At 37.3% G+C, this 26,621-nt stretch overlaps 2 protein-coding genes across 7 annotated transcripts in view; one reads left to right on the top strand and one right to left on the bottom strand.

Moving 5' to 3' along the window:
• Positions 1-73: 73 nt before the first annotated feature.
• On the top strand, positions 74-2,116 carry LOC107221283 (probable aminoacyl tRNA synthase complex-interacting multifunctional protein 2). 2 transcript variants are annotated; one of them, XM_015660219.2, is made up of 4 exons: positions 74-441; positions 1,084-1,236; positions 1,339-1,552; positions 1,663-2,116. In XM_015660219.2, the coding sequence occupies exons 1-4, from the start codon at positions 271-273 to the stop codon at positions 2,040-2,042; spliced, it is 918 nt and encodes a 305-aa protein (XP_015515705.2). In that variant the 5' UTR covers positions 74-270; the 3' UTR covers positions 2,043-2,116. The 2 variants fall into 2 exon arrangements, with proteins under 2 accessions (XP_015515705.2, XP_015515704.2); XM_015660218.2 differs by having other exon boundaries at positions 74-459.
• Positions 2,117-2,169: 53 nt separating this feature from the next.
• The window catches only part of LOC107221277 (protein sidekick), a 35,415-nt gene continuing 10,963 nt past the window's right edge, over positions 2,170-26,621 (bottom strand). Inside the window, exons 2-34 of one of the 5 annotated variants that reach the window (XM_046741951.1) lie at positions 16,481-16,576; positions 15,456-15,635; positions 15,138-15,357; positions 14,882-15,055; positions 14,578-14,786; positions 14,323-14,473; positions 14,113-14,240; positions 13,830-13,943; positions 12,655-12,774; positions 12,412-12,567; positions 12,197-12,323; positions 11,812-12,113; positions 11,533-11,718; positions 11,147-11,452; positions 10,681-11,007; positions 10,384-10,580; positions 10,064-10,273; positions 9,714-9,968; positions 9,403-9,631; positions 9,010-9,312; positions 8,741-8,921; positions 8,455-8,670; positions 8,160-8,356; positions 7,888-8,084; positions 7,553-7,792; positions 7,271-7,468; positions 7,007-7,148; positions 6,545-6,823; positions 6,256-6,276; positions 5,004-5,161; positions 4,743-4,905; positions 4,330-4,658; positions 2,170-4,241 (exon numbers count right to left, since the gene is read on the bottom strand). In XM_046741951.1, coding sequence (XP_046597907.1) covers positions 3,999-4,241; positions 4,330-4,658; positions 4,743-4,905; positions 5,004-5,161; positions 6,256-6,276; positions 6,545-6,823; positions 7,007-7,148; positions 7,271-7,468; positions 7,553-7,792; positions 7,888-8,084; positions 8,160-8,356; positions 8,455-8,670; positions 8,741-8,921; positions 9,010-9,312; positions 9,403-9,631; positions 9,714-9,968; positions 10,064-10,273; positions 10,384-10,580; positions 10,681-11,007; positions 11,147-11,452; positions 11,533-11,718; positions 11,812-12,113; positions 12,197-12,323; positions 12,412-12,567; positions 12,655-12,774; positions 13,830-13,943; positions 14,113-14,240; positions 14,323-14,473; positions 14,578-14,786; positions 14,882-15,055; positions 15,138-15,357; positions 15,456-15,635; positions 16,481-16,576 — 6,554 coding nt within the window. In that variant the 3' untranslated portion in view covers positions 2,170-3,998. Of the gene's footprint in view, positions 4,242-4,329; positions 4,662-4,742; positions 4,906-5,003; positions 5,162-6,255; positions 6,277-6,544; positions 6,824-7,006; positions 7,149-7,270; positions 7,469-7,552; positions 7,793-7,887; positions 8,085-8,159; positions 8,357-8,454; positions 8,671-8,740; positions 8,922-9,009; positions 9,313-9,402; positions 9,632-9,713; positions 9,969-10,063; positions 10,274-10,383; positions 10,581-10,680; positions 11,008-11,146; positions 11,453-11,532; positions 11,719-11,811; positions 12,114-12,196; positions 12,324-12,411; positions 12,568-12,654; positions 12,775-13,829; positions 13,944-14,112; positions 14,241-14,322; positions 14,474-14,577; positions 14,787-14,881; positions 15,056-15,137; positions 15,358-15,455; positions 15,636-16,480; positions 16,577-26,621 lie in introns of all 5 variants that reach the window. The other 4 variants (XM_015660208.2, XM_046741952.1, XM_046741953.1 and 1 more) reach the window with 4 other exon arrangements.

Here is a 26,621-nt window from a genome sequence, read left to right as displayed (position 1 = left end):
GCTTAAACGCGATCGGCCGCGCCATCTGTAGGATTTTAGAAATCATCTTGGCTATTTGCGCAGAAGGGATATGCATAGGATATCCTCCCCTCTTGTCACCTCGTAGCTCCGTCGGACGATTTGCCAAAAATTGCTTGGTACATACTTTAAGGGAAATAAAATGGCCGTCTAGCTAAAGCGAAGAATACGAAACGATACGATAGGGTGGAAAGATTTTTTCGGGATATTAAAATAAACGCGTAACATTACCGGATACTTGCGTAAACGAAAATGAGTTGTGGCACAACAATGTACGCGTTAAAACCGATTGTCTTGATGCCAGGAGAAGTTTACGAGCCGAAAAGCGTGTACATAATGAAAAACATAAACGAGGTTCAACCGAAGTTGAGTGATCGTACGAGCCACGAGAGTAGCAAGATTGTGTCGGATATTACCGAACAGGTTATCAAGTTTTTAAAGGTTTATTCATTTCCATTATTCACCTAAATATAACCTAGCGGTTTCGTTTTATCGTTCGAATTCTACTCACCTGTGAAACCTGCATTGTTTGACGAGAAAAGTTTATTCCTCTTGCCCTTTGTCTGTGTGTGACTCCTCCCAAAATTTCCACAAGCACTAATCACGATCAACTGAGAAAGCGGTTGTGCGAGCTTGATCAATGTGACTCTACCCCCCCAAATTTTTAGAATATACTAGTATTTTGCATAACGTGTTCATTCAGGAAAAACAATGTTAATATAGTGCTCTGCCTTTAAAGTATGGATCATTATCAGGCTTCAACCTATTTTACATACGGATTGTCTTACCAAAGTCTGACTGTTGACTAAGAAAAAACAAATACCACACTCTGTTTTATAACCAAGAAAACATGAAATTAATCTGCATGTCAAAATCCTCAACTAATAGGCAAACTGGACTAGCGATATGTAGATTGTGATATGCTTTTTGATTTCGCTGCCAATAAACAATTGCTTTTCACTTGACTAACGATTATTGCAATCAAAACTAGAGTTGATTAAAAAAAATTTCACCCTACAATTTCTCTAACTTACATGTCTTAAATCTTTGGAAATAAAATTTCAGAATCCGTTGCCAGAAATCGTAGAGCTGGAACTCAGGCAGGAAAAAATTCTATCACAGCTCGCGGAACTGAAGAAGCAGGTCTCTACTCTACATGGAATATTAAAAAATTCAAGACCTAGCAATACTACCCATGTCATTGCTCCGAGAAGCAAGGTGATTTTTCCTCTTGTAAATTTATCGTTTATCAATTTCCGCTTATCATTGTGGGACAAACTTGAAACTAACAATATGTCATCTTTGTCATTTCTTTTCTAGGAAAAGGTTCGCACGGATTTGGTGGTAAATGTAAATCCCACTAAACCTCCTTTTTCATTGTTGGCGTTGCAAAATATTTGGAATGACACAGATATCTACGTTTCCTGTCACACTCACTCTACCAGCACATCTCCAGTTCCTGAATTTCCACTGACTGCGCAAAATTTCAATAGTGAGAACCACACCGTCGAGGTATCACTGATATGGAAAGAAAGTAAGAAATCTTTGGCATGGCCATGAATATTAACAACATAGAGAATTTTGAAAATATTTGACAAACTATATGATGGAAATATCAGGTACTAACATACACTTATTTTGCAGTATCAGATCTGGAAGTAATCATCTCTGGCGTCCAAGGGACGCGACTCCTAGGTGAAGTGAGCCTCTTGAGGTACCTAAGCAGGCTTATTGCCAGCCATAATTACGAGAGTAGGGAATGTGGAATTGACGCATCGAAAATTGATTCTTTGCTAGACCTTTGCCATGAGCTATCTTTCCAAAAGTCACGAATGCATGCAAACTCGGTATTTGCGACTCTAGCCGGTAATGTAGGAAACGGACAATGGCTGCTCTCAAGGAGCTCTCCAAGCATAGCAGACGTAGCTGCATGGTCAGCAATCAAACAATTAGATGATCCAAACTTGCCTGGTAACTTAACCAGCTGGTTCAAGAGATGTGACAACGTCTTTTGGCGTAAATAATAACCTTGTGAATAATTGAACTACAGATGACAATATTTTGTTAATAAAGCCAATGATTTTATGTTTTAATGTAACTACGTATTTGATTTTCATTTCACATACAATTTCATCCCGTCTTTTACAGTTTATCTTTCATAAGTCACAGATCGTCGACATCTACCTACGTAACTTGATAATGAACAGTGCAACCGTTAGAAATTCATAAATCTTTATTAAAAGGATAACATATACCTAGAATTGAATTTGCGGTATAAATGCATTATAATTTGATTAATTTATTAATCAGTTTATAATTTATATTAATATTAATTACAAAAGTAAGGTAATATAAATAATACAAAATTTGAACTAAAAAATTTGTTGGCAGTGTTCAAGAGACACGTCTCGTGTTCCTTCTATCATCATCATTATTATTATTATTATTATTATATGCTCTTTGTTATAACACCGGACGGTGATCTTTATTGATTGCTAAGACGTCATAAAATCTACATTATTATCGATTAAAAAGTCCAAAGCATACCTTCTGGTAGCAATTATTTTCGTGTCTTTCGTTTTTTAAATAGATCCTATACGGAGTCATCATTTAAAAAATTAGAATCACTGCATCTCATACATGTACATGCTCTGGACTCCTTGACATGTAACTATTTTCAGTTGATATAGTCGTTAAGATATAAGTAGAAAGATCAGCCTTTTTCTATTACCCATGAATTGGTCCTAGACAATGTAATAGGAAAATAGCATTACAAAAAATGCAATAGAAGAAATCATTCTTAACATACGACTAATTAATAAGCTTAGTGGGATTATGTATGATTTATAGAAACGATTCTCTATTTGCTCAAGTCACTCGCGATATCTTTGAACAGATTCAACAAGTTGACATTCGCCTATACGACTTTGGCGCCGGGTCTATTGAGAAATTTGTTTAACGCCTAGAATTTGGAAATGACTCCTAGGCCGAAGTTGCGATGTTAAAATTGAAAAGTTAGGATCATCTCATTGTCTCGCATGTACACATGGAAAAGTTCATCAATCCGGCCTTGATTCAGTTCAGACCCGCAAATTAGTTTTCCCTGCGGAATTAAACTGTTTCATAGTCCATTTCTTGCTAATCGTAATGTACTAATAAATGCTCCAATACTCTTGACATTTGTTTAAATAAATTGCACCATGTGGCTGGGATCAAGATGTTACGATTGCTAAATCAATTTCGTTTTAAGTAACATCAATCCTTCTCCATGTTCACATTAAATTAAAAAAAAATGTCTCACGGAATGATGAGCGTAATTATTTAGAGTTTTTCGATTTCAAAAGGAACATCGATACTCTTAACGGTTTTGGGGAGACTTTGGTGTCCAAAGTTCTTTTCTCCTACCGATCAACCGATTTTAGGACAGATCACTGAGACTATTACGTTCTTGTTTCTTATCCTAAAGTACAAATTGAAGATTATGGCCCATGATGTGATACATTATGTACTGATAATAAACTATTTTACAGTAAATTATATTCATGTGACTATCTACACTAAGAATCATGATTTGAAACATAAAAAGAAAATTATGCGATTGATGAGTAGGCCATTATCTAATACTTTTTGGCTAGCTACAATCTAATCGCTGAAAGTACGCTTGAGCTTATTCGCGTAAAAAATTGACAGCGCCTAAAGTTATAAATAATATAGTATAATGTATGTAACAGTATATCACAATATCAAGATGATCTATAAATGAAAAGAAACGCATTTCAGCAAATGTTCTTGTATCTATTGTTAGCTGGGTGCACCAATATTACCCTGCATTAACTGGGCTCACCACCATAACTCATCTTTTTCTGTCATTAATAGTAGTCTGTGTTATTGTCACTTTCTTTACGTCCACGTACACATAAACTTTTTGAGGATTTGGTTGAAGTCTTTATATTGTTAGTTCTTTGGAGTGAAATCACAGATCATACAAACGATGAAAAACCAGGCAAAGGAGCCCTTGACCTTGCCATGTTATTCATTATGATCTGTCCTCCGTTCAGACTGACCACCGCGCTTCCTTCTGGCTCAGAATCTGTATAGGAGGAATAATTTCTAACCGGTTTTTGTCGTTTCCATGACTGTCTCAACGAGTCGTTGACATTAGCATAGTGATTGACAAAGGAGTGAGGATCCGATTGGACACTCTCATTTTCACTTTCGGATCCCTGAAATCATATTCCCAACAAAGTAATTAGCTTCGTTCTCAAACTTTCGCAAGTTGAGGGGAGCTCGAAGAAAAATCTACATCATTACCTGTGAATCCGTAGAACTGATCTCAGACGGTTTTTCCGTTACGCTACTGTCATCAGGGTTTTCATCGTAACCCTTCAAACTCTCCTCATCACTGTGATAAGCCACAGATGCTGGAGAAGGTCGAGGCGGAGATTTACCCAGCATTGTCGGAGGCGGGGGATGATGCGTGGATTTACGAGCCAAGGTGCCTCGCTTGCCCAATGTGCCACATGTGCTGGCCACGTTCATCGCTCCTCCACCAGCATGTCGCGATCTGTACAATTCTAAATCAGATTCCTGCCGATCATCTACGTCCATAGCCATCGATTCCTCCAGAGTTTTTTGGGCTTCTTCTGAAAATTTCATTTTTAATATATGTTATCGGTGTCGTCCAGCACCTCTGCACCGAGCTGCAATCCAGGATCTTTACTTACGTTTATATTTATAGCTCTTACTCTTCACGCACAGTATTGCTATGACCATGATTATTATAACAACTGAGCATGCAGCCAGAGCTACCATAAACCAGGTTTGTCGATAAAATGGTCGGTGTTGAAGATATCCATATTCAAAGTATAACTTTGAAGGAGTTAAAACCTTGACGAAAAAATTTAATTATTAACAATTACATATACTCCTTGTGTGGTTTTATTGAAATTGAAGTTGCTACACAGATTTAAAAAATTTCAAATTACCGCATCCTTTGAATATGCTGGATAGCTGATACCATACCGATTGTATGATATCACTCTGAATAAATATGAGGTAGATGGTAGAAGATTCTGGTAGGATATTGTATATTCTGTAAGTGGACCATTGGTGCTCTTCACTATCGTTTGCCAGCGGGCATCATCTGAAATGAACATTTTTATAATAGTTGATAAACGAAGCTTGAAAACATTCGGGGTATGTGTTAAACTTTTAGTTCTGACGACTAGGTACAAAATAATTAATCACACTTTATGGCCAAGGCAACTAAACATTGAAAAACCTAATCTATAAGGATATATCACATTGAAATGGCGCAATACAATACACTATATCTTCTGTACAAGATTTTGATTCAACTTCTATCCGTCATGTTATTCTTTTAACCTATGCATGTTTTGCTACTGTTGATACATACATTTATCAAAAGCATAAACTCATATGAAATCGATATAAGAATTTGACAGTGTAACCAAATTGGTAGGTGAAGTTTCTTTGTATTGCTAGATGATTAAGTTCATATACCGAAAAATGAATGTTTTTATATCAATGAGTATTACATCTCAACATGATTAAAATTACACTGTTTTGTGAAAGTCAAAAATCCTTGTTAAATCCACAAATCTGAATCCATGTAATGCTTCCAATTTTCATATTTGGTAGGAATACTTGCAAATATTGATTTGCAATTGATCAACTATTTGCAAAAAACACAGAGGAGGAATGTAGGGAGAAATATTTGTTAAATAATTGTATACTGCACAATGGGAATGTATGCATAAGACGCTCATACAATTAATTTGAATGTTAATCGATGGACTACCTACTTATTTCTTACTCCGCACATTGAATTCGTCGACATTACTAGTTTCACACCGTGTAAGTATGGCATAGAGGGATTAAGAAGAGAATGAAAAAAACACTTCTCGTGCTGGCAAAACGCTGATGCAGTCGAGTATACAATTTTAAAACGAGAGTTTATGATTCAAGATTTTAATCGCCTAATTGAAAAGCCGTGTAATGTCCCCTCAAATAGTATCTCAGATGACAACGAGTAAACTTCTATTCTATATCTTGTTGTGCACACTAATATATTTACTCCAAACGACTGTAAAGTGTGAAATGGTGTGTCTTCTGTTTACAGGATCTATGTATATTAAATGTATACTTGACTGCAGCCTAGAATATGCAACATCTAGATTGCTGGCCATCAGCAAATCTACGTATATTCTCACTTACAATGCTGCCAATCTTCCATAGCTGTTATGTGATATGAAACAACAATATAACTGTGTTAATATGAAAGTAAATATGCAAAAGAAACTATTATAAAAATAATAAAAATCTCTATGTCTCAATTCATCTCTTTTTGTAAAATTATCTCCTGGTACTGAAAAGGCTAAGAAAACTTAACTTTCTTATAAACAAATAGGAATGGAGGACATAGAAGAATTGAAAAATCCATTGAATCGGGCTTAATTTTTAGAAATTCTACAACACGAACGATTCAAGCTATTTTACCACTCACCTTTGCGTCTAGTTTCAATGTAATAACCTAGTAAAGGTCCTTTTCCAGATGCACCGTTGGTCCACTGCAGGTCGACACTGGTTACAGTTTTCGAAATGGCAAGCTCGCTTGGTGCTACAGGTGATCCAAGCTGTGGTCCGGTTGTAACGTTCCCAGAAATTGGTGGTCCAAAATCAATTGTTTGAGCTCGGACTGTGAACGTGTATGTAACTTCTTCCTCCAGTGGTTGGACAAGCAGGCTTGTTTCAGTTACTTTTTGTTTAACTTGTTTGCTAAACCCTAAAAGCGTCAAATATTATGAAATCTTTCACATCTGTATGGAGCATATGTTTAGCCATTAACAGTTGCCCACAAAATGATTATTATAATAATGATTATTGATGTTGTTGTTGTTGTTGTTGTTGTTGTTGTTGTTGTTAACAGCGGGTAAGCTATCTAAGGACATATTTTTTAATAACTCACGATCGTTTTGTTCTGCAGTCTCGTACGCCACAATGTATCCAACGATCTGGCCGTTACGCATCTTTGGTGGATCCCAGGTGACGCGCATACTTGTCATAGTTATGTCAATAAATTGCAAATTATTTGGTGGCCCTGGAATATCCTGTAAAATAAAAAACGATTTGCATTTTCATCATACCTTACTTCACAGAAAGCAGTGTTGAGGAATTTTAATTACTTAAATAATTACAATTATCACTGCAGTCTAGCGGAACTATGACTTACTTCCTTAGTCCTGACTGTGATAGCCGGTGTTCGAGGTCCGTCTCCAGCTGGATTGAAGGCTAAAACCTGTATGCGATATTCGGTGTATTTGTCAAGAAAAACAAGACCATGAGTAAGATATGACGCAGGTACGACTTCGATTTCTTCCTCTTGTGGCTTCTCAAATTCCTGCGGCGAATCCGTGACTAGGTAAAATATCTGGTAAAGAAAAAAAAATGTATGGTAAGAAAATCAAATCGATAATATAATTGTTTTTAAAAATGTCAAAAGCAGACGTTTCACCTTGTAACCTAGGAGGTCACCGTTTTGCATATCGAGCTGAGGCGGTTTCCAACTTAAATGTACTTCGGTAGACGATAGAGCCTTCGCATTGAGCTCCCGAGGTTCTCCCGTAGGAACAGCCTCGCCGACGTATACCGTGACTGGCGGACAAGGAGGACCTTCACCTTCTGAGTTGAATGGCACAACGACTATTTCGTAATTTTTATCTTCCATTAGATCACTTAAAACCATCATATTGTTCTGTAAGTAAGGAAAGATTTGTTATACCCGAAAATTAAAGAATACAACATCTAAGCAAACCTAGTAATCAAAATCAAAATTAACGTATCGTTCACCTTGATTCCTGGAATATTTTTCTTTGGCGCAGCTTCAAGAGCGGTCGGAAAATCAGACACTGGTTGATACACGACTCGATAACCACCTGTAGCGTGATCTCCACTCCAGTAAATTTCTTCTATGGGTTCCCAGTGAACTTCTACACTCGATTTTGTTATAGGCACCACTTTCAATCCGATTACTGCGCGTGACGGGGCTGTGATGAGATTGAAAGTTGTTTTACTGGGTAGCAGTGAAGAATCACATTCAATAGTAATAGCGCATTACAAACCTGTCGGCAAAGTTTGAACTTGAGCAGATTCGGCACTCCATGTTGAAGGGCCGATGTCGTTTGTTGCTTGAATACGAAACTGATACTGTGTGAATGGCTTGAGATTGTTTGCAGTGTACGAATTAACCGAAGGATCCACTCTTTCTGGTATCGTTTGAAAAGGTCCAGAGTTCTCAGCCTTTTGCACTGTGTAATATCTACAAAAGTGGGCAAAATTAGAAAAGACAACAAAAAGAAATATATTCGTGCAGCAGGGGCCAGTATCAGGGTTTGAAAGAAATTAACTATTGTATACCTTAACGGAGCAAATCCGTCACGCCCGGGAGTCCAACTGAATGTGATTTGACGACTCTGCACCTGCGACCTGCTGACTTGAGGAGCGGACGGTGGCTGAGGTCGTTCTCTGTTATTAGTAGTCAATACAAGTGCATACGCAGTTTTTCCCCATCCTAATCTCGTCTGGGCAGTCACAGAGAACATGTAATATTCTTCCTGTTTTAATCCCGTTGCCCTGATGAAAAATAAACCGTTAAGTCGGGTGATGAATACTCGTTCTAATCGTACGTCAAAGGCAAACGTACCTAAAGGTTCTATCAGATGCTGGAAATTCTTTCGAAAATTGATGATCCTGACTACTGTTTAGGTGAAACATGACTTTGTACGCCAGAATTTCACCGTTAGGGTCTTCAGGAGTATCCCAGATTATACGAGCCATTGAGAAGCTGACGTCCGGGAAAGATACATTTGACGGAGCCCCGGGTGCTGATACATGGATGAATTAATATAGAGAATAAGAGATTTCAAATATCGTGCGACTCCGATGAAAGCAAAAAGAAGCAATATTTCTCACCATCTTCGAAGGTCTGCACTCTGATCGGTGGTAGGCTCAAGACGCCGTCACCAAGCCTGGTATAAGCGAGAACTTGAATGTGGTATTGAACAAACTTTCGTAGTTCGGTCAGAGTAGTTGTGAATGTGGCATTCGTCGGAATATTTTTATACTGAAATGGTAACCGATTACTGGCGCCATAGTAAACTTTGAAGCCTTCAATCTGCCCATTTTGATGCTCAATGGGAATGTCACCCCATTTTACAACAATAGTTGTGGAAGAGGTTGCATTTGCTTCAACACTGATTGGCCCAAGAGACGGGACTGTAATTCAAACAGTTGTTCGACAATTTAAATCAAAGCAAGTACAACTACAGAATATCGAAACGATTTTTTAAGAAGAAATAAGCTTACCCGATTCACGTGTTCTCTCGATAGCCTTAGGACTAGGAGAAGACGAACCAACATCGTTATAAGCCTTCATAACAATTTCGTATAGCGCAAATTCTTCCATATTCTCCAGTACGTAGGAATTTGCTGTGTGGTCTTCAATAGATATGCTCTTAGACTTGTTCGTCCTCAGCTCTTTGTAGGTAATGTTATACCCTCTAGGATTTCCATACCATTCTATTTGCTGCAGTGGCTGTAAATTCAATGAAAACACAAGATTTGGAAATAGACAGTCTCCGCAGTCTTTCAATAAAGTCATTAAAAGTGAAACTGACGATCCATCTGACGCGTAATTCGGTCGCACTCATAGCTCTGACGGTGACGTTTCGAGGGGGATGCGAAGGAGGCGCCTGGATTGTCTGGAATTCTTTCGTTGGTTCGGACGGGCCAGACATACCGACAACGTTGTTGGCGATTAGTCTCAACTTGTACTGCATAAACGGGGTTAATCCTTTAACGGTGATCGTACTTGCGTCGGGATCAGATACCTCATAGACAGTGTACCATGTCATATTTCGCGACGTTTGTGCCTGTTGATTCAAAGTGTGCACATGATGCTTCATCTAGCCAGCCTTGAGAAGAACGTTGCTACCGAAAATGAGACGATTTGTTACGTTAATGTTACCTGTACAGTCCACTTTGTGATCGATGAGTTGCCGTCAAATCCTGGGGTGAATTGAAGAACTACCGAGAAGGCGTCAATGTTTGAAAGAGCCAATTTGGTTGGAGGTTCTGGCAGCACTGGCTCAACGCCTGATTGGATCGTTGCAATTCTTGATTTACCTGCACCTTTTGACGTCCAAGCAGTTACCTCAAATTTATAATGTGTAGTTGCCTGAGGATGAAGAAATAGTAGCTACAGTATTCACCAAAAATTTTTCCAGTACAAAATTGAGATAATCAAACGAGTCAAAGGTTGCTGCTGCCTGTGCACCTCAATCATACCTGTAGATGTTGAATTTTTGTCGATTGTACGTCTGCCGTGAAATTTTCGACCCGCAATGATTCTGGTAAATCCTTTATCATGTATTTCAACTGATAACCAGTAAGTATTCCATTAGTTTCGTGCGGCGGGTTCCATCGCACCGTCACCTCCCGGTCGCTGATTTCGTCAAATTGAAGATTTTCAATGGCACCAGGAACTGGAATATGCAATCAAATGAATCAACGCGAACTTTGTAGCTAGCCATTGAAAGAAGTTGGGCGCAAATTAATGAAGCTACCGATAGCAATCTATCTCACCATCTTCACTCGTACGTATTTCAACGGGTGCGCTTCGCTCCCCGTCTCCAGGATCAGTAAAGCATAAGACAGTAATATTGTACAATGTGTATTTTTTCAGCCCTGTAATCGTGGCACTCTGCTCAGCCAAAGGGTCAAATAAGCTCGGTGGAACGGTCGTAGACTTATACTCATTTTCTTCGGTAAAATTACCACCGATCCAAGCCTGTAGTTTGTAGCCTTGATTTATGCCGTTTATCTTCTGGGGATTCGGAGGCTTCCACCATACTTCTACCGCTGTAGAATTTCTCGCCCTGGCTTTCAGATTCGTTGGTGGGGCTTCAGGAACTGTAAAGAGAATATAAAAATTCCCTTGTCAATTGTTCAAATTTGATTATGATAACATAATTACAGCAAGTAAAAAAGTGGAATCGAAAGCGAAAGCCAGGTAGGGCGAGTTGAAACAATTATGATATTTGCAGCTCACCGCCTTCCTTAGTTTTAATCTTCACACCATCGGTGAATATCCCAACGCCTTTGTCATTGTACGCTGCAATTTGAACTATATAGTCTTTCCACGTTATCAAATCCGTTATCAAGTAATTTCTCTGCGCCTCATTTGTGATGTTCTGATTAGTCCAAGGACTGTCGTTGTAGCCGTACAATCGGTATCGCAAAATATATCCCAAAATATGACCGTTACGATGCTCCTCCAGCGGGGGCTGCCATTGAGTTATTATTTCCGAAAACGATCTCGCCGATCCGACGAATCCAAGAGGCGGGCCGGACGGTGCTGTTGGGAATAAAGAATATTCAAATCTTAGTAAAAGAAAGTTACCATTTCACAGTGTCCATCGGTCAAATTCTGCTCACGTTCTTGCGGAAGCACCATGACGTTGCTAGGATCTGACGGAGGGCCCTCTCCAACACTGTTTACTGCGCTAACTCGGAACTGATATGCAGCTGCTGCTTTCAAGCTGTCTAAGAGAACCCAACGACTACTAGCTGATACGTTACTATGCTCGGTAACCCAGTTTAAGAGCGGGTCCGGTATCGGGCCTGTGGAGGATATATGGGCAAAGAATGCGGTCAGTAGTGTTCAAAAAGATTTTGTCAACGGATGTTTACGCTGTTTTTAGAAGGATCAATTACCTAATTCAGGCACTTCTCGTCTTTGTATTATGAATTTGTTCGTCGGACTGTTTCCATCAAATCCAGGCACCCAGCTAACGTTTATCGTTCGTGGCGATATCTCCTCCATTCTCACCGCCTGGACATTTATAGGCGCAAAAGGTAATTCTATAACGCTAAGACGGGCTTTTCTTGTGTCGTTTCCCCCAGGCGATACTACAGAACACATGTACTCTCCCACGTCCGAGGCTCTTACCGCAGCAAGCTCCAAGGCCCCGTCATCTCGCATTTTCACTCTTTGGCTTGCTCTTGTATTTATAACCCTAATTATGAAATAAGCGTGAATTGTCTCCAATGTTCTAAGCAAATATATACCGAGGAAATTACTAGAAATAATTCAACTCACTGTTTGTTATGAAACCATGCGATATCGTATGGCACTTTTGGATCGCTGGAAACTTTACATTGCAGCTCGGCAGTGTAACCGAGTAGAACCGACGTGTCGACCGGTGGCTGAATAATTTGTGTTCTCACTGAAGTGGAGAATAAAAAAAGTATTAATTGCCTTGTTAAAAAGTTATAGGCGAGAAGTCAGACATCTAGGAAAGTTTATAGACTTACCTAATACCGTGAGATAAGCCGATCCATTTACAGACCCTGCTTCGTTTGCCCTGATACATGTGTACTTTCCAGCGTCAGTTGGCATTACAGCTGCTAACAGCAGATCTCCGTTCTCTAGAATTTGAACTCTGCCGGCAACTTCTACCGTATCTGCGTCTTTAGGAGCGAGGAAAAAGTGTTAACTTATATTACGAAATTGACAGGCAGTAGAAAGGTAATGTGGTGGGAACTTCACTACAATACCGTTATAAATCCATGTGACGTTTGGCACTGGCGCAGCGACAGCTTTGCACGTTATCGAAGCATCTTTGCCGTCCAAGACAGTTACGTTTCGAGGTGGCGATTCCATAACTGGTATCGATGCTGTAACACAAGTTCTAACAGCTTAATATCCTCTCTTATCATTCTCTACTTCTATCATGCAATTAACAGGCTATACATGATTTTATAATCACGACTAAAATAATGACAAACCCAATTTCACAGCATAATTTACACAATACCGTCATATTTTTTGTCTTCCAATAATTAACAATTGAATTTAGTCCATGTTTTTGTATTGTTTGGAAGAAAAAAAATTAGGACCTAAAACGCGTAAATGATGATATTAGAAAGTTATACTGTAGCTATGATACACAGGTAAGTGACGTGTATGTACCATATACAAAATTACTCAATTGGGTGACTGAAATAACTTCGTTACATGAAAATGCACAACTGTTAGCTGTGGGAAATAAAGAGTAATGCGAAAAAACAGAAAAAAATCTTACAAGTAAAATCAACAGGTATTTAGAGATTCGTTCAAGTTTCAAAGTAATCTGTCGTAATCATATTACAAATAAACTGTGTGAAGCATATAATTTGTTTGATCCTTATATGCCTGTTGAGTTTACTTATAATCAAAGGATATAAAAAATATCTAGGTGCAGTGCAAAACGAAAATAAATCTGTAATAAACCAAATAAAGAGGATAAATAACAACACAATTATCACGCTGTTTTGATAATAAGAAATACTCGCTACGCCAAAATCACTTCTGGCCTTTATATTCCATACTGTCGGCATTCAATCAAAACAAAACCCGTGCCAAGTAAATGTAGGTAAGTAAATGTAAATGCGCATGTAAATATAATATAATCAGCAATATCAATCCCATCCTCTGTAACTATGTATATGTGTATATGATAGTATCAACTAGATAAAAAACCAAAAAATTTCAAATGCAAACACATGAAACAAGCAACAAATAGTGAACTGTACAAATATCTGCAAACTCAAGCTCGTGCCTACGATTATTCTAAAAGTGGTAGGTATCTCAGGCCTAATCAATCTACGGAGCAATTGTTTTATTTATATATATTTTTCATATAGTTTTTGCTCTTGCTATTTCTTTGTCCAAAACGTTAACTTTTCCTTACTGTCTGGATATTGAAAGAACTTAAACTGTCGATCAGACTGACGAACTCTCACTACATTATAGCCGGCTGCCCAGCGAGCGACTCGTTTTCCAATTCTTCCTGTCCCTGATCCCTCTGCCCAACGAAAACACATCATTAAAAAGAATATAAATGATTATTACTAATAAACGGTACCCACTTAGGCGATTCCAGCAAATAATTATATTACCCAAAATCGAAAACATACTCTCACGAAAATTCATTGTTTGCAAAAAAAAACACTCAGAAGGCAAATATGACTTACTTTTGGCCTTCAGCCACGTATAAACAGATGACTCCCCGGCTTCATTGGTCGCAAGGCATTGGAACATGCCAGAGTCCTCCATGGTCAATTTACGGATAACGAGAGAGCCATCCTCCTCCGTATCATACCTAATTGCATAGAGGTGTTGAAAAACTTGGCATCTGATAGTAAAAAATCGTTGTCGTATTCCAAAATTGATGATTTTCCTACCTTATCCCCAACAGATGATCTACAGAAGCCGCATTTCTGAACCAGCTAACCTTTGGGGGTGGTACGCCAACCGCGTCGCATGGTATAGATATCGTCGAACCATAATCTCCAAGAATTTCTCTTCTCAATTCGTTAATAAAAGTAGGTTTTTCTGCAAGAATTTTCATCGTGTTTCATTCTCAGCCAGACGTAAAGCGATTAATCTCAACAGAATGATTAAATCCATGCAAAAAAATATCGTTCCTATTTCCTCACCGTAAACGGTGATATTAGCGCTTGCAGTGACAGTCGGATAGCCTCCGGTCCTCAGGCTTACGTGGCAAGTGTATTGGCCAGTGTGGGTCAAATTTGCAGAAAGCAGACCAAGTGTTCGGTTCCATAGATCCCTGAAGCTGTAAGATATACCGGCATTTTCGATCGGTATACCATCCTTGAACCAAAGGGTTTCCAGCTCGTGTAACGGCCTGAATATAAACGATAACAAAGTGGTAAAAGAAAAGAAATCTATCACAGCTTTCCGCTTAACATCGATTTTTTTCTTAGTAGTCCGATTGCATACCTTGCATTTGCTATACAATGCAGATAAGTGACTGGATGATCCTTAACTATTTGGGTGTCTTGAGGCTTTACAATAATATTGGGTGCAATCTCTTTGTTCGGATCTCCGGTCACCTGGAGTTTGAAGAACGGACTGTTTTCTTCCTTACCGAGTTGGGTGTTTATCGCCCTCGCTCTTTGATGAAAGACGAAAATATTTTATTATTATTTATGTTTTATTATAAAATTATAGGTTGAAAATTTACTCCCGAACATACCTGTAGTATCCTTGGTCGCTTTCCGAAGCAGATAGAATGAGAAGGGTGTGCTGATTAGCCGTGGTGGCATACTTGATGTCGTAAGCCAACGGTCCGTTTGAAGTTAGCCAGATAACTTCGGGAATCGGATGACTCTCAATTTCAGGCAAGTTTAAAACAGCTGCGTCCCCCGATTCGACTAGGACCGCTCGCTCGGTTAGATCTTCAAAGACTTCCATATCTTTCGAGAGAACAACGAGAGCCCATCAATGGATTGATTAAAACTTACTTTGCAGCTTCTCCTTAGATTCCAATTAATTATTATGTATCATTACTTACAAGCAACCGAAAAAGCTATCCGTTCGCTGAATATAGAACCGACTTCGTTACTCGCCACGCAATAATATGTTCCTGCATCTTCTCTTCGAGTATTCAGAATACGATAGTAGGGCTCGGAGCTGAGCTCGTTGTTCAGCGGTAATCCGTCTTTGAACCAGCGATACTTTGGTTGTGGATATCCTGCAAATTCGATATGAATAATTATTAACAAACCCTCCTTTTGGAGAATAAATCATTCGTCGATATACCCATCTGGTGTCTCATTGTTTCAAAGTCAGTTTCAAGAATGTTGATTAAACAAAAAAATTAAATTAAATAAACGAGATGTGTAATTTCATTTAAAGCGAAACACCAATTATATTATACGTATAGCAGTGCGTATCCACCCTTGGTTCGATTTAATTCTATTATTACAAGGGTCACGTGATCAAGTTACAGGAGACTTGTGCATCCACAAGGTTTCATTTGCCCACCGGATGAGGTGTTTCTATCTGTCACGTGATATATATTTCACCTGAGAGTGTTAGACAGGGACAAAAGCACCATGCACAACCATAACGTGATAGGAAAAAAGGGAAGGAAAGGAGGTGGAATAGCCTGTACACTGTACGATAAACAATTACAGCCATATTATATCTATGACAAGGTGATTGATTGGATTGTATAGTTATAACGTAGGGTAATTAATTTTTTAACTTTTTTTTTTTTTTTTACAAGGTGCCACTCGAAAAATTTGTAACAAATACTGAAAAAAAAAAATTATGGTAAAGCCTAGAGGGCTATTATTTTCATTTTGTACACCTTACCGACTTACATATACATATTAGTTTATTTTTCTCGCATCGTGATCCAATTAATCATTGTTCATAAAAATCGGGTATTGAAAATGAAATAGGAAAATTTTTGGTGATACGATATTCCTGTTTCGGTAACAAAGACCGTTGTCCAAATTTTTGGATCGAAAAAAAGAAAGGAAAAGATTGTTTAAAAAATGAACCACCCTACCGTAACGACATCGCACAAACCTCTCGCTTGACATTGCAATATTTTCGTTCGACCCTCGCTGAGGATACTGCCGCTGCTGGACGGTTGCGTTATGAAGCGTGGCTCTTGAAGTGATTCTGAAAAATGGAAAAATAAATAAATAAGTGAAAAATTAGAACTCAGAGAAACAAGGAGCTCTCATTACGTTGCAGGCATATAAGGTATCGGCAGGTACAGAAATTACAAAACTTAAGCTAGCGGTACGCGATATTCCTGAACCTTTCCAGGGTAACGTTTCGGGTCATTAAGCCAGTCGACCAGAGAAGGAAATCGGAAATACCTAATACAAATAATGGGTGGTTCAGGTTGAATGGCTAGACCTCGAATGGTAAACTCCTGATAAAAATCCGAAACAAAGGTTACTTCCGTACAGCAAGAAACAACATCAAAATTTGAAAGAGTAACACGTCGAGGATCGTCGTTTTTATCGCAGGTTTACTGAACCTGCTTTTCTTATCCATTCAAAACACAATGGATAGTTTAAACTCCATGGTTACATGGGTATGGAAACGATGAATCAGGATTGAAGAATACGATAAAACGGTAAATTAGAGAAAAAAAAAAAAAATATTAATGAATAATTATTCATAGTATGATCTGCCCGCTGAGCAGAGAGAGAGAAAACGATAGAGACTCGGCTGTGAGAGAGTGTGTGCAATAACCGCAGTGCCGATGCGCGTCACTCTGTCGGTATGCGGCCCCTAGATTCCGGTAGTCCGCATTCTTTTCATCTCGTATATACCTTATGCCTCCTTTGTCCCTCGGTCTCGTACTTTTTACGGTTCCTAAATGTTTCAAGAAAGTCCCTACCTATCTTTCCTCTTGGAACAAAGAACCGTACAAGCGACACCCGGCTGTATATAAATATATTAGGTTCGAATTGTAAAAATTAATTTCTATTATTTCAGTGTTACCGCATCCGACGAAAGGGGCAAAAAATTAAAAGAGAAAAAACAAAAAATTGAACACAGGATAAGAGGCGTCAAGAAATATGCTATTTAGAATTATAATTATTTTATTAATTTTTCTTCTCCTTCTTCTTCGCTTTATTCGTATTCGTATAACCCTGCAGCACCGCCGCATGTGTTATACACAAGCATCGACATAACAACCATGCTTGCAGCGGACCGTAGTACTTGAGAAATAAACCACTTATGACATAGTGTAGACGTGGAGGATCTTCTTCGAGGCTAAAGGGGATAAGAATTTTTGTAAATAAACTCGGTTAGTTAACGACGAGTGGATGTGGAGGAAATAGAAACGCGGTGTATAAGTACACCGTTGATTCCTGCTGCATGGCAGGGTAAGAATAAAAGAAAAAAAGAAATGTATTTCGCCCCTAAATAAGAAGAAATAGCCGCCAACGGCGTCGTTTAAAAAAAGTTTCAACGGTTTGTTTATTCGATCCTTCCTCAAGCCGTACATCCGTTTTAATGCGAGTTTGTATATGTGTGTATGCGCATTTATATCTGGATAATATGCACGCGTGCCTGTTTATTGTACATGAATAATATATGTGAGTAATGAGTTTTTTCCGACGAAACACAATCGCAACTTCTAACCTTAATCGTTACTGTTAGATATAGGTATATATATATACGTATATTCATATACGGAATATTTTGTAATAGATAAGACGAGTCCAATAGATCCTTGAAAAAACGTTAATATTAGATTCACTCTAGATTTAAACGCGTATATTTCAATATTTTCGTATGCAGTGAAACGCAATTATATCGAATGTAAGTAAAGTTTATATTCGTAACGATTCATGCTGAGGAAAACAAAAGAGAAACAAAGATGAAAAAAAAAAAACTGTTACTTCGCCATTTTGAAATCGGGTGAAATTGTCGGTAAAACGTACGTAATGAAACAAAACACAATCATATTTCGAAATCTTGGTTATACTTGGTAATCATTGTACACAGATTTTTTTCCCCCCACTAATTCGTTACGATAATGTTATACTAGCTTCAATCTCGAGAAACTCGACGTATTTTACGTTGTGCTTACGAGGCATAGATCAGAATGAAGAACTCCCATGCACTCGTCGTCCTTCGTCTCTTTATACCTACTTGAAAATTAATAGACAGGCGAACCTTTGGTACATAAAGAACGAGCGTAGGACCAGGTATACGTTATATCATAGGTATTTACAGTACAGAATGAATGGGTCTTCACGGTAAAGCGCACCTTTGAATAGCACAGAATGAGGAAACGCCGCATCTTATAAGTAGGTATCTACTATACCTGCAGAGCAGGGTAAGCGTGGTAGGTATATATAAGGTATTGTCATAATATTTTACGAGGTTTAAGTTAGGGCAAAATCACTGTTTTTTTATTTTTACAATAATTATGAAAGAACTAAGATTGCAAAATATGAATACAGTAGACAAAAACCTCGATTATCCGAACCATGACTTGATTTATCCGAACGTCGCGTCGGTTCAAAAAATATATTATTGATGTAAAATAAATATTGTTACATGCTAAAAAATGTCGAGTAGCAGTTCGTCAATTGGCAATACACGACTATATAAAAACAAAGTAATGAAATAATCGTTCGGTATTTAAAAGTGATTTAATGTGTATTTAAATGTTTAATACGGACTGTTTGTCGATTTAAATTTCTGTTTTATACATATTATTATACCTTAATATAAAAATTTCATTTCGGTTATACGAAATTTTCATTATCTTAGTCTCGACTAAGCTCGGTCCCAATTAGTTCGTATAATCGAGGATCTACTGTATGCATTTTTTTTATTACGGTTTACCAAAATTCAAACAGTTCCAAAATCGCGATACAACGGTTATTTATCGTCATAAATCGTTACGATAACTCTGTGTACCAATTACTTGGACGTGATAACATTTTCTACATTCGTTAAAAATTAAACACCGCTCCAATTTTCTCTTTGTTGTATATGATTTCGTCTCCCCCCACAGTATCTTTTAATAATGTAATTATATCATTCGCACAGCGTTGTAAAAAAAAAAAAAAAACGAACTCGGAGACACTCTTTTAAATCACGATGAATAAAACACAAGGAGAAGGAAAAAAGGCAAGAGATAAAATTGTAAAATTATCACTACAAATACGAGTTAGCAGGTTGCTAATTCGCAAAAATTAATCATTCACGCTTCGCAAGCGCAAAGGAAGTACGTGTACGTAACAATACAGATTGTGAAACGTTACCAGATATACCCGCGTTTACGTTTCTCTGATGTCTATGTATGTATTGGTATAATTATAGTTCTCGGTTTCTCCCGTTTTCCAACATCTGATTTCAAATTTTCCATATAAAATTACGTAATTATTAACGATTATTTTGCATCACAGACAATGGTATGCGTGTATGGATGAAAATGCTAAATTTATCAATGATGAGTTATTCTAAGATTTAGTAAATCGTTTCATAAAAATGTGTATTATATCGATCGATCGATCGTTTCGTTTTTTAAAATGCAATTTAACCATTACTATTTTTCACTTTCTACTTCACTGTATAATAAGTATTATAAAAATAAACTGTACAGCAATCACCGTGAACCTTGGAGGATTTCGAAAGAGTAAGTTTAACGCTTCGATGAACTAACGATGTAGATGCCCGTGCAGTAAATTGACCGCTAAGGATTTATACCTAAACTTCAGCTACTTCCGGAAAATGTTGCGTGGAAAACCGTAGATAGCGAGATCCGTTGCAGTCTCAAGAGAAAAAAGACAGAGGAGCGCAACGGCACACACTTTTATGTAGATAAAAATCCATCTATGTATGCATGCGCATACCTAGATGCTAGATACTAGACTACTAAATATCCATGGAAATCCGCTCGAACAAGAGCTCAGGAGTATCTTCGCCGCTTTAGAGGGATAATAAGTGGTTCTATTGTCCCTTTTCTACGATGTGTTCCCCTTGCGTGGATCTTTTATACCCTCTCCTCCTTTTTCCGATACAACATACATAGCAGCAAACACACGGTATGTCAAATAAATAAATAAATAAATGAATGAATGAATAAATAAATAAATATACATATCAGCGACGAAAATTAAAAATATTTACTTAATTTTCAACAAGATTACTTCAACGGTATAACTACATTATCAACAAATTGAGAGAATGCAAGGAAAAAAAACATGTAATGTAGATTTTACGTAGCTGTGTGTTGGGAATATATATGTACAGCAATTTTTTAGATTCAAATCAACGTCAAATTGAGTCTGAAATCTATTTACACTGTTTAAAATGATTGTGAATTTACTACACACTTTTACTGTGAAAAACAGTTGTCAATTTACGAAATCAGATTCCAAAATTTACAAATTCAATTCAGAGAAACGTAAATATTTGTCTTAAATTACAATCAAAGTTTGTTCATTTTATAAAAATTTATAGAAAAAAAACGCTAATAAAATAAAAGTAATTCGAATATACTAAGTTGTTTATTAAATTCGTTGTATTTGTAAATTGAATAAACATTAAGTCTACAATATGAGGAATTTACTGTTCCATGCCAGAAATATTTTTTGACAGTGTAAGCATATAATATCGTAACTATTACTATTGATTTTGTAACTGTTATTAATATCAGATTCGTAAATCGTGCAATTACTTAATTGCTGTACATTTAACACGAAAAAATTTCAGTTCATCGACGTAATTCACAAGAGGATATTTAAAATCTAAAATATTTTTCATTCCACGTTACACAACTCGGTGTTCTATTTGCTGAGTGAATATGTAAAATGTACATTATACGTAAAGAAAATTAGCCGAGTTCCGGGGAAAAGCCACCCTTGTTACACTTCCACGATCCAGCTGTTACCGAAGCACATGGAAAGGAAAGAAGCAGCTGGTTCGAAGAAAAAAAAAAAAAAAAAAGAAGAAAATCCAGAGCATAAACGCCTCTTTTTACATTCCCGAAACAGTCTTGAAGATGACAGTCTTGAAGGCGGAAATCAGGGGGGTGGTGGATATAAACGAAGGGTTTCCCCCGATAAGGGTTACTCCTTGGCTCTTTGCAGCCACCCGTTCCTGCAAGTATAATTAGTATACATGATGCGTGTAATCCTTCACATCGTACAACTGCAGAGACTGTTAGAGTTGAGAAGACAAAGAAATTCCATTTATAAAAAAAAAAAAAAAAAAACATACGTCAGCGTTTGCGTATAAATATTCACAATTATGAGCGAGGGGTAAAAATTTCGAAGGGTCAATATTTGGAATGACCTATATACCGAAATTTCAAACATGCGATTAAATAAATAAAAAATATAAGACATGAAAAAGTCGAAACTAAGGGTTGCTAAAGATTACTAAAGGTAAAAATCATAAAATATTTGGAGGAATTTTGTATATAAATTTTACTTTCGTAGCAAGACGTGTTAAAACACCGTATAATTTATGGATAGGGATATAAATACGGAAGGATCGGAATAAAACAACGAATGATAAATTGTTCGAAATCTTTCGTTATTTTATTTTCGGATGATTCAAATTTCGGATCAAAATTAAACCATTCCAAATATCGATCGTTCCCCAAAGTTTTTTTACCCCCACCGACAATTATACGGTATTTTGATGTCTTGCTTCGAAGGTAAAATTTATGTACGTAATTCCTCAAACTCTTCTACGGTTTAACCTCATTCGTTAAAACATCGCGTAAGTTTCGACTTTTTTAATTTTTATTCGTTTACTCGCAAATTTATTACAAACGAAAGAAAGGATTGAAAAGAAAGAAACAAAAAAAAAGGATAAATAAATAAACGACACGGATTCGTATAAAAGCCTGCATCGACGAGGCGTTTTAATATAGAAACAAGTATAACACGTGATGCTGGGTTGGCAAAAACTGGAGAGAATACCTGACGAATCGCGTCGACGAAGAAGTTGAACCATCCACTTGAATAATTATAAGGAAGAATGGCTTATCGAGTGAATTAAAACTGTTGTATACATATATATATATATATAGCTGTTTAAGAAAAGTTATAACGTTGCTCGAATTTTGAGCATGAACTTTAAAATACGCGTATTTTTTTTACAATTCTACAGGTATAATAAACCTTAAAATTTGATGATGCTGAATGAAGTTGGTAACGTTAACGTAACGAAGCGCCATTGTCAGTGGTGAAAAAAAATTATAAATGCAAAATATCGATATTTTTTACTTATCATGGTTTACGAAATTTCATTCATCTCGAAAGGTATTGATTTTTCCTAAACATGCAACGTTACCATAACTTCATCATTATCGTGAAATTTCTTAAAAATCTTGCTGTTCGTAAATTCATTAATATAAAACAATGCATTTTCTTATTATACAGAAAAACTAACGAAAATTAATCCACACTATAATCGAATCAACCATCACGTTAAGTACCTACCACGTTTTTATACTTTACGTTCAGCGCAAAAAATTCTACTTATATTAAAGAAGTAGAGAAGGAAGTCAGCAATAAAAAAAACATAAAAAAAAAAAAAAAAAACAAAACCGACATTTATCTCTCACGCAGTAACACGCATCTAACTAATCAAATCTCTATCAACGAATTTTCTACCCAAGTTTTCTACACAAGAAATTGACACGCATATAACAGAACCGTGCAGGGGGTATAAACACATAAAAAGTTGATCAAACGAACCACTTAGGAAGACGAAAAGAGAGGGATGAAAAAAAAAGCTGCACTATCATTGATTGGAAGAGTATATTATGTAATCGAGCCGTAACCTGCAAGCATTAGATAACAATTTATTACATCACTGCGTTGTACTTTATCTATATTACACCGATACACTTACGTACACAAATGTATATATATATATATATAAATATATATATATATAATATAAATAACGATAAGTCGGCTCGACTTGGATAGCAAAGACAAAAAATGTCCCAAAAATCGTTCGAATTCCAACGAATTTCTTTTTTGCATTGATTCATTCGATACCGAACACTGTACCATGCAGTGCAAAATACGTACGCAAAATATAATAACGAACATAACCAGGTTGACCACCTGCAAAATGCCCGGTCACTACATAGATACAACATTATCTATATACATACAGGGTGTCCCAATTTAAAAGACGCGTTACGTTTTCAGCCGACCTAATGATTCAATGGGAAAATGTGTCCAACAAAGATTGTTCGATTAAGAGGGGGGAGCGCGAGAAAAATTTTTTGTCACGCGTTTCAGCATCTCAACTGGTGATGCTGTGGAGGATGGACCAGTATTTAAAAAAAAATGGAATCACACATTTTATGTTCGAGCTAAAATATTCTTCATTGGAAAATGTACAACCTTCTGAGGAAATTTTTTCTTATAAATTGAATGGTTCGTGAGATAGAACAAAAAATTAAATTCTTCAATACACGGGGAGGTTGAGACATGATGAATTGCAGAGCAATCCCAAGTGCAATCCTTTTGAACTTTATTTATCGCTGTATCTTACGAATTATTAACTTTATACGAAAAAAATTTCCTGAGCAACTTGGACAAACATCTGTCTTCCTCTGAACCATACAACTTTTGTAGGACACGTTTTCCCATTGAACCATTAGTTCGGGTGAAAATTTAATGTCGCTTTTAAATTGGGACACCTTGTATGTATATACATATATACAATATATACACGTGCGGCGCATACTGTACAGTATCTGGTATCAACTATACATAGGCTTTGTACAGCTAGGCTGCGTTCCGCAAGACGCAATGCGCAACGTTTTGCAGATCCGAAAACGCGACGCGACGTTCGGCGTCCCCTATCCTCGTGGAACGGTTAAATTCTGATATTGTGCAATTTTTTTTTGTTTTCTTCATAGCAAAGGTAATCTTTTTTATTATTCATTTTTTGTATTGACTGGTGACACGAACACTTTATAAGGCAGCATATAATTTGTATCAATCACGAATGATTTCCGTTAACGTTAACCCTTTGTATCACACACTATTTTGCCGAGTCAACTTTTATAACATTATGGTATTCTATGGTTTTTGGGGGTCGTGGATTACAAATTTGAAATCGGATTTTAAAAATTCAAGATGGCGGATCCAATATGACCGACGAAAATTTCAAATTTCATCGAATACTGTCAAAAAACTCTATGCAGGGAGTTTTCGGGCTCGCTGATTGGATTCGCCACACTGAATTTTCAAAATCTGATTTCAGATTTGTAATCAGCGAGCCCGAAAATCCCTGGACAGAGTTTTTTCGCTGGATACGAACGAGTTTGAGATTTTCGTCCGCCATATTGGATCCGTCATGCCAATGCCTCGAGACGTCTACTGGACTGAAAAGTGGTTCCCCTTGAAGCTGAGATGGCATCGCTCCAACAGTTTTCCGCGTTCGAATTTCGATCGTCTTGTCTCGCTGATTTCGAATATTATTCGTCGTTACAAGACTAGACCCGGCAGACGTGGTGCATATATAGGTATGTAGTCTATAAGGTACGCGAGGAATACAAAGAGATCGGAGGAAGAAAGAAATATACAAAAAGAGCAAAGGAAACGATTAAACTTCGTCGTCATTTCTTATGCCAAATAAGATTCAACGACTATAATATAATATTACATAATACTTGTTACGACTAAAGCGTACTGTGATTGTGCACCGCATATTGCAGCTGCAAATTCTAAAATTTCAGATATGTATGTATTATAAAAAAGAAATAAAGGGGCGGGGTTGAAACTCGGAATTTGTATTTTCAGATCCATTAAGTTTCTAGCTCGGTGAAATTTCACCACTTTGATCTTTCTTTGTTTTGGATTTTCAATATTTTTCATTAGGAGTCCTGATAATTCTGATTTTCGATTTTTCTAATTTTACACACCAACTCGTCGAGTAAACTCTGTGCTGTGTGAGTATAATTCAAATTTCCAAATTTTACTCCATCCAATCTTTACTTTTCGCAATTTTCCTCTACCGGAACTTTACTTCACGTTACTTTGCTCTATATCGTAAAGAATAAAATCGTTCACAACTCGAATGATTTTTCAACCGCAATTCAATTTGATTGGGGGAGGGGGGGGGGGGGGGGGGAGACCTGCTTTCATATCAACCCTTCCACGACAATATATCGCGGGATTGCACGTGGATGTATAAATGCAGCAGACCTATCCTATAATAATAATAGTAATAATAATAATAACAACAGAAGAATGACCGTGAGCCCCGTAGCATCTGTCGTATCACACCGTACAGCAGAATAATGGCACAAAATGCAAATGAATGCTGTTATATGTATAGTGTGATGGTTTGTCGCGTTTACGAATTGGGGGGGATAGACGTTCCCCTGTAGATACATAAGCACGTTCATTAGGTTTATGCACGATGCGTGATGTACCGACCTACGTTGGTTCACCACCACCACCACCACTACCACCACCATTCGTTGGATGCTCGTTATAATCTAACCATTGTAATTGTCAGAGTTCGAAACCGCGTAACGCCCCCAGCCCTGATGTATGTATACTGTTTTACGATAATTTCCATAGTTTTGTTAGTGATTTTACGAATAAGAGACGATATTCAAGAAGAACCTCTTTATTTGATCGCATGGAAGGTACTGACTGCAGGAAGAGTCTTCGCGTACACTTGGGGACAATGAATTTGAGACGGCTAATTTTTTCCACTAGACAGTTACGTTGGTTACAATGTTGGAAACCTACAGGGCCACAATCGGCCGAGCGTGAAACAAACTCAATCTCAATAAACGTAACATAACCCATGACCGTCGAATCTAACTATAGAATTAATGTGTCAATCCAACAAGTCATTATCTTCGTGGTATTTTAAGGTTAGATTCGACGGTAATGGGTTATGTTATATTTATTGAGTTTGAGTTAGTTTCGCGCTCGGCCGACTGTGGCGCTGCAGGTTTCTCAGTGTTGCCAACGTAACTGTCTATTGAAAAAAATGATCCGTCTCAGATTCATTGTTCCCAAGTGTACATACCTGCAGTTTATTAACCAATACACTGCACGTTTACAAGTTCATCGCAAATATAAAGATGCATATTTTTGTAAAATTAGTTGATAGTTGAATGTGGACCAAATGTGAACCTCGCACCAATTGCAAGTTGAATCAATCGTAACGACAATTTGTAATTGAA

This window comes from Neodiprion lecontei, chromosome 5 (assembly GCF_021901455.1).
Source record: "Neodiprion lecontei isolate iyNeoLeco1 chromosome 5, iyNeoLeco1.1, whole genome shotgun sequence".
NCBI lineage: Eukaryota > Metazoa > Arthropoda > Insecta > Hymenoptera > Diprionidae > Neodiprion > Neodiprion lecontei.
This window is presented reverse-complemented; position numbering and strand designations above follow the sequence as displayed.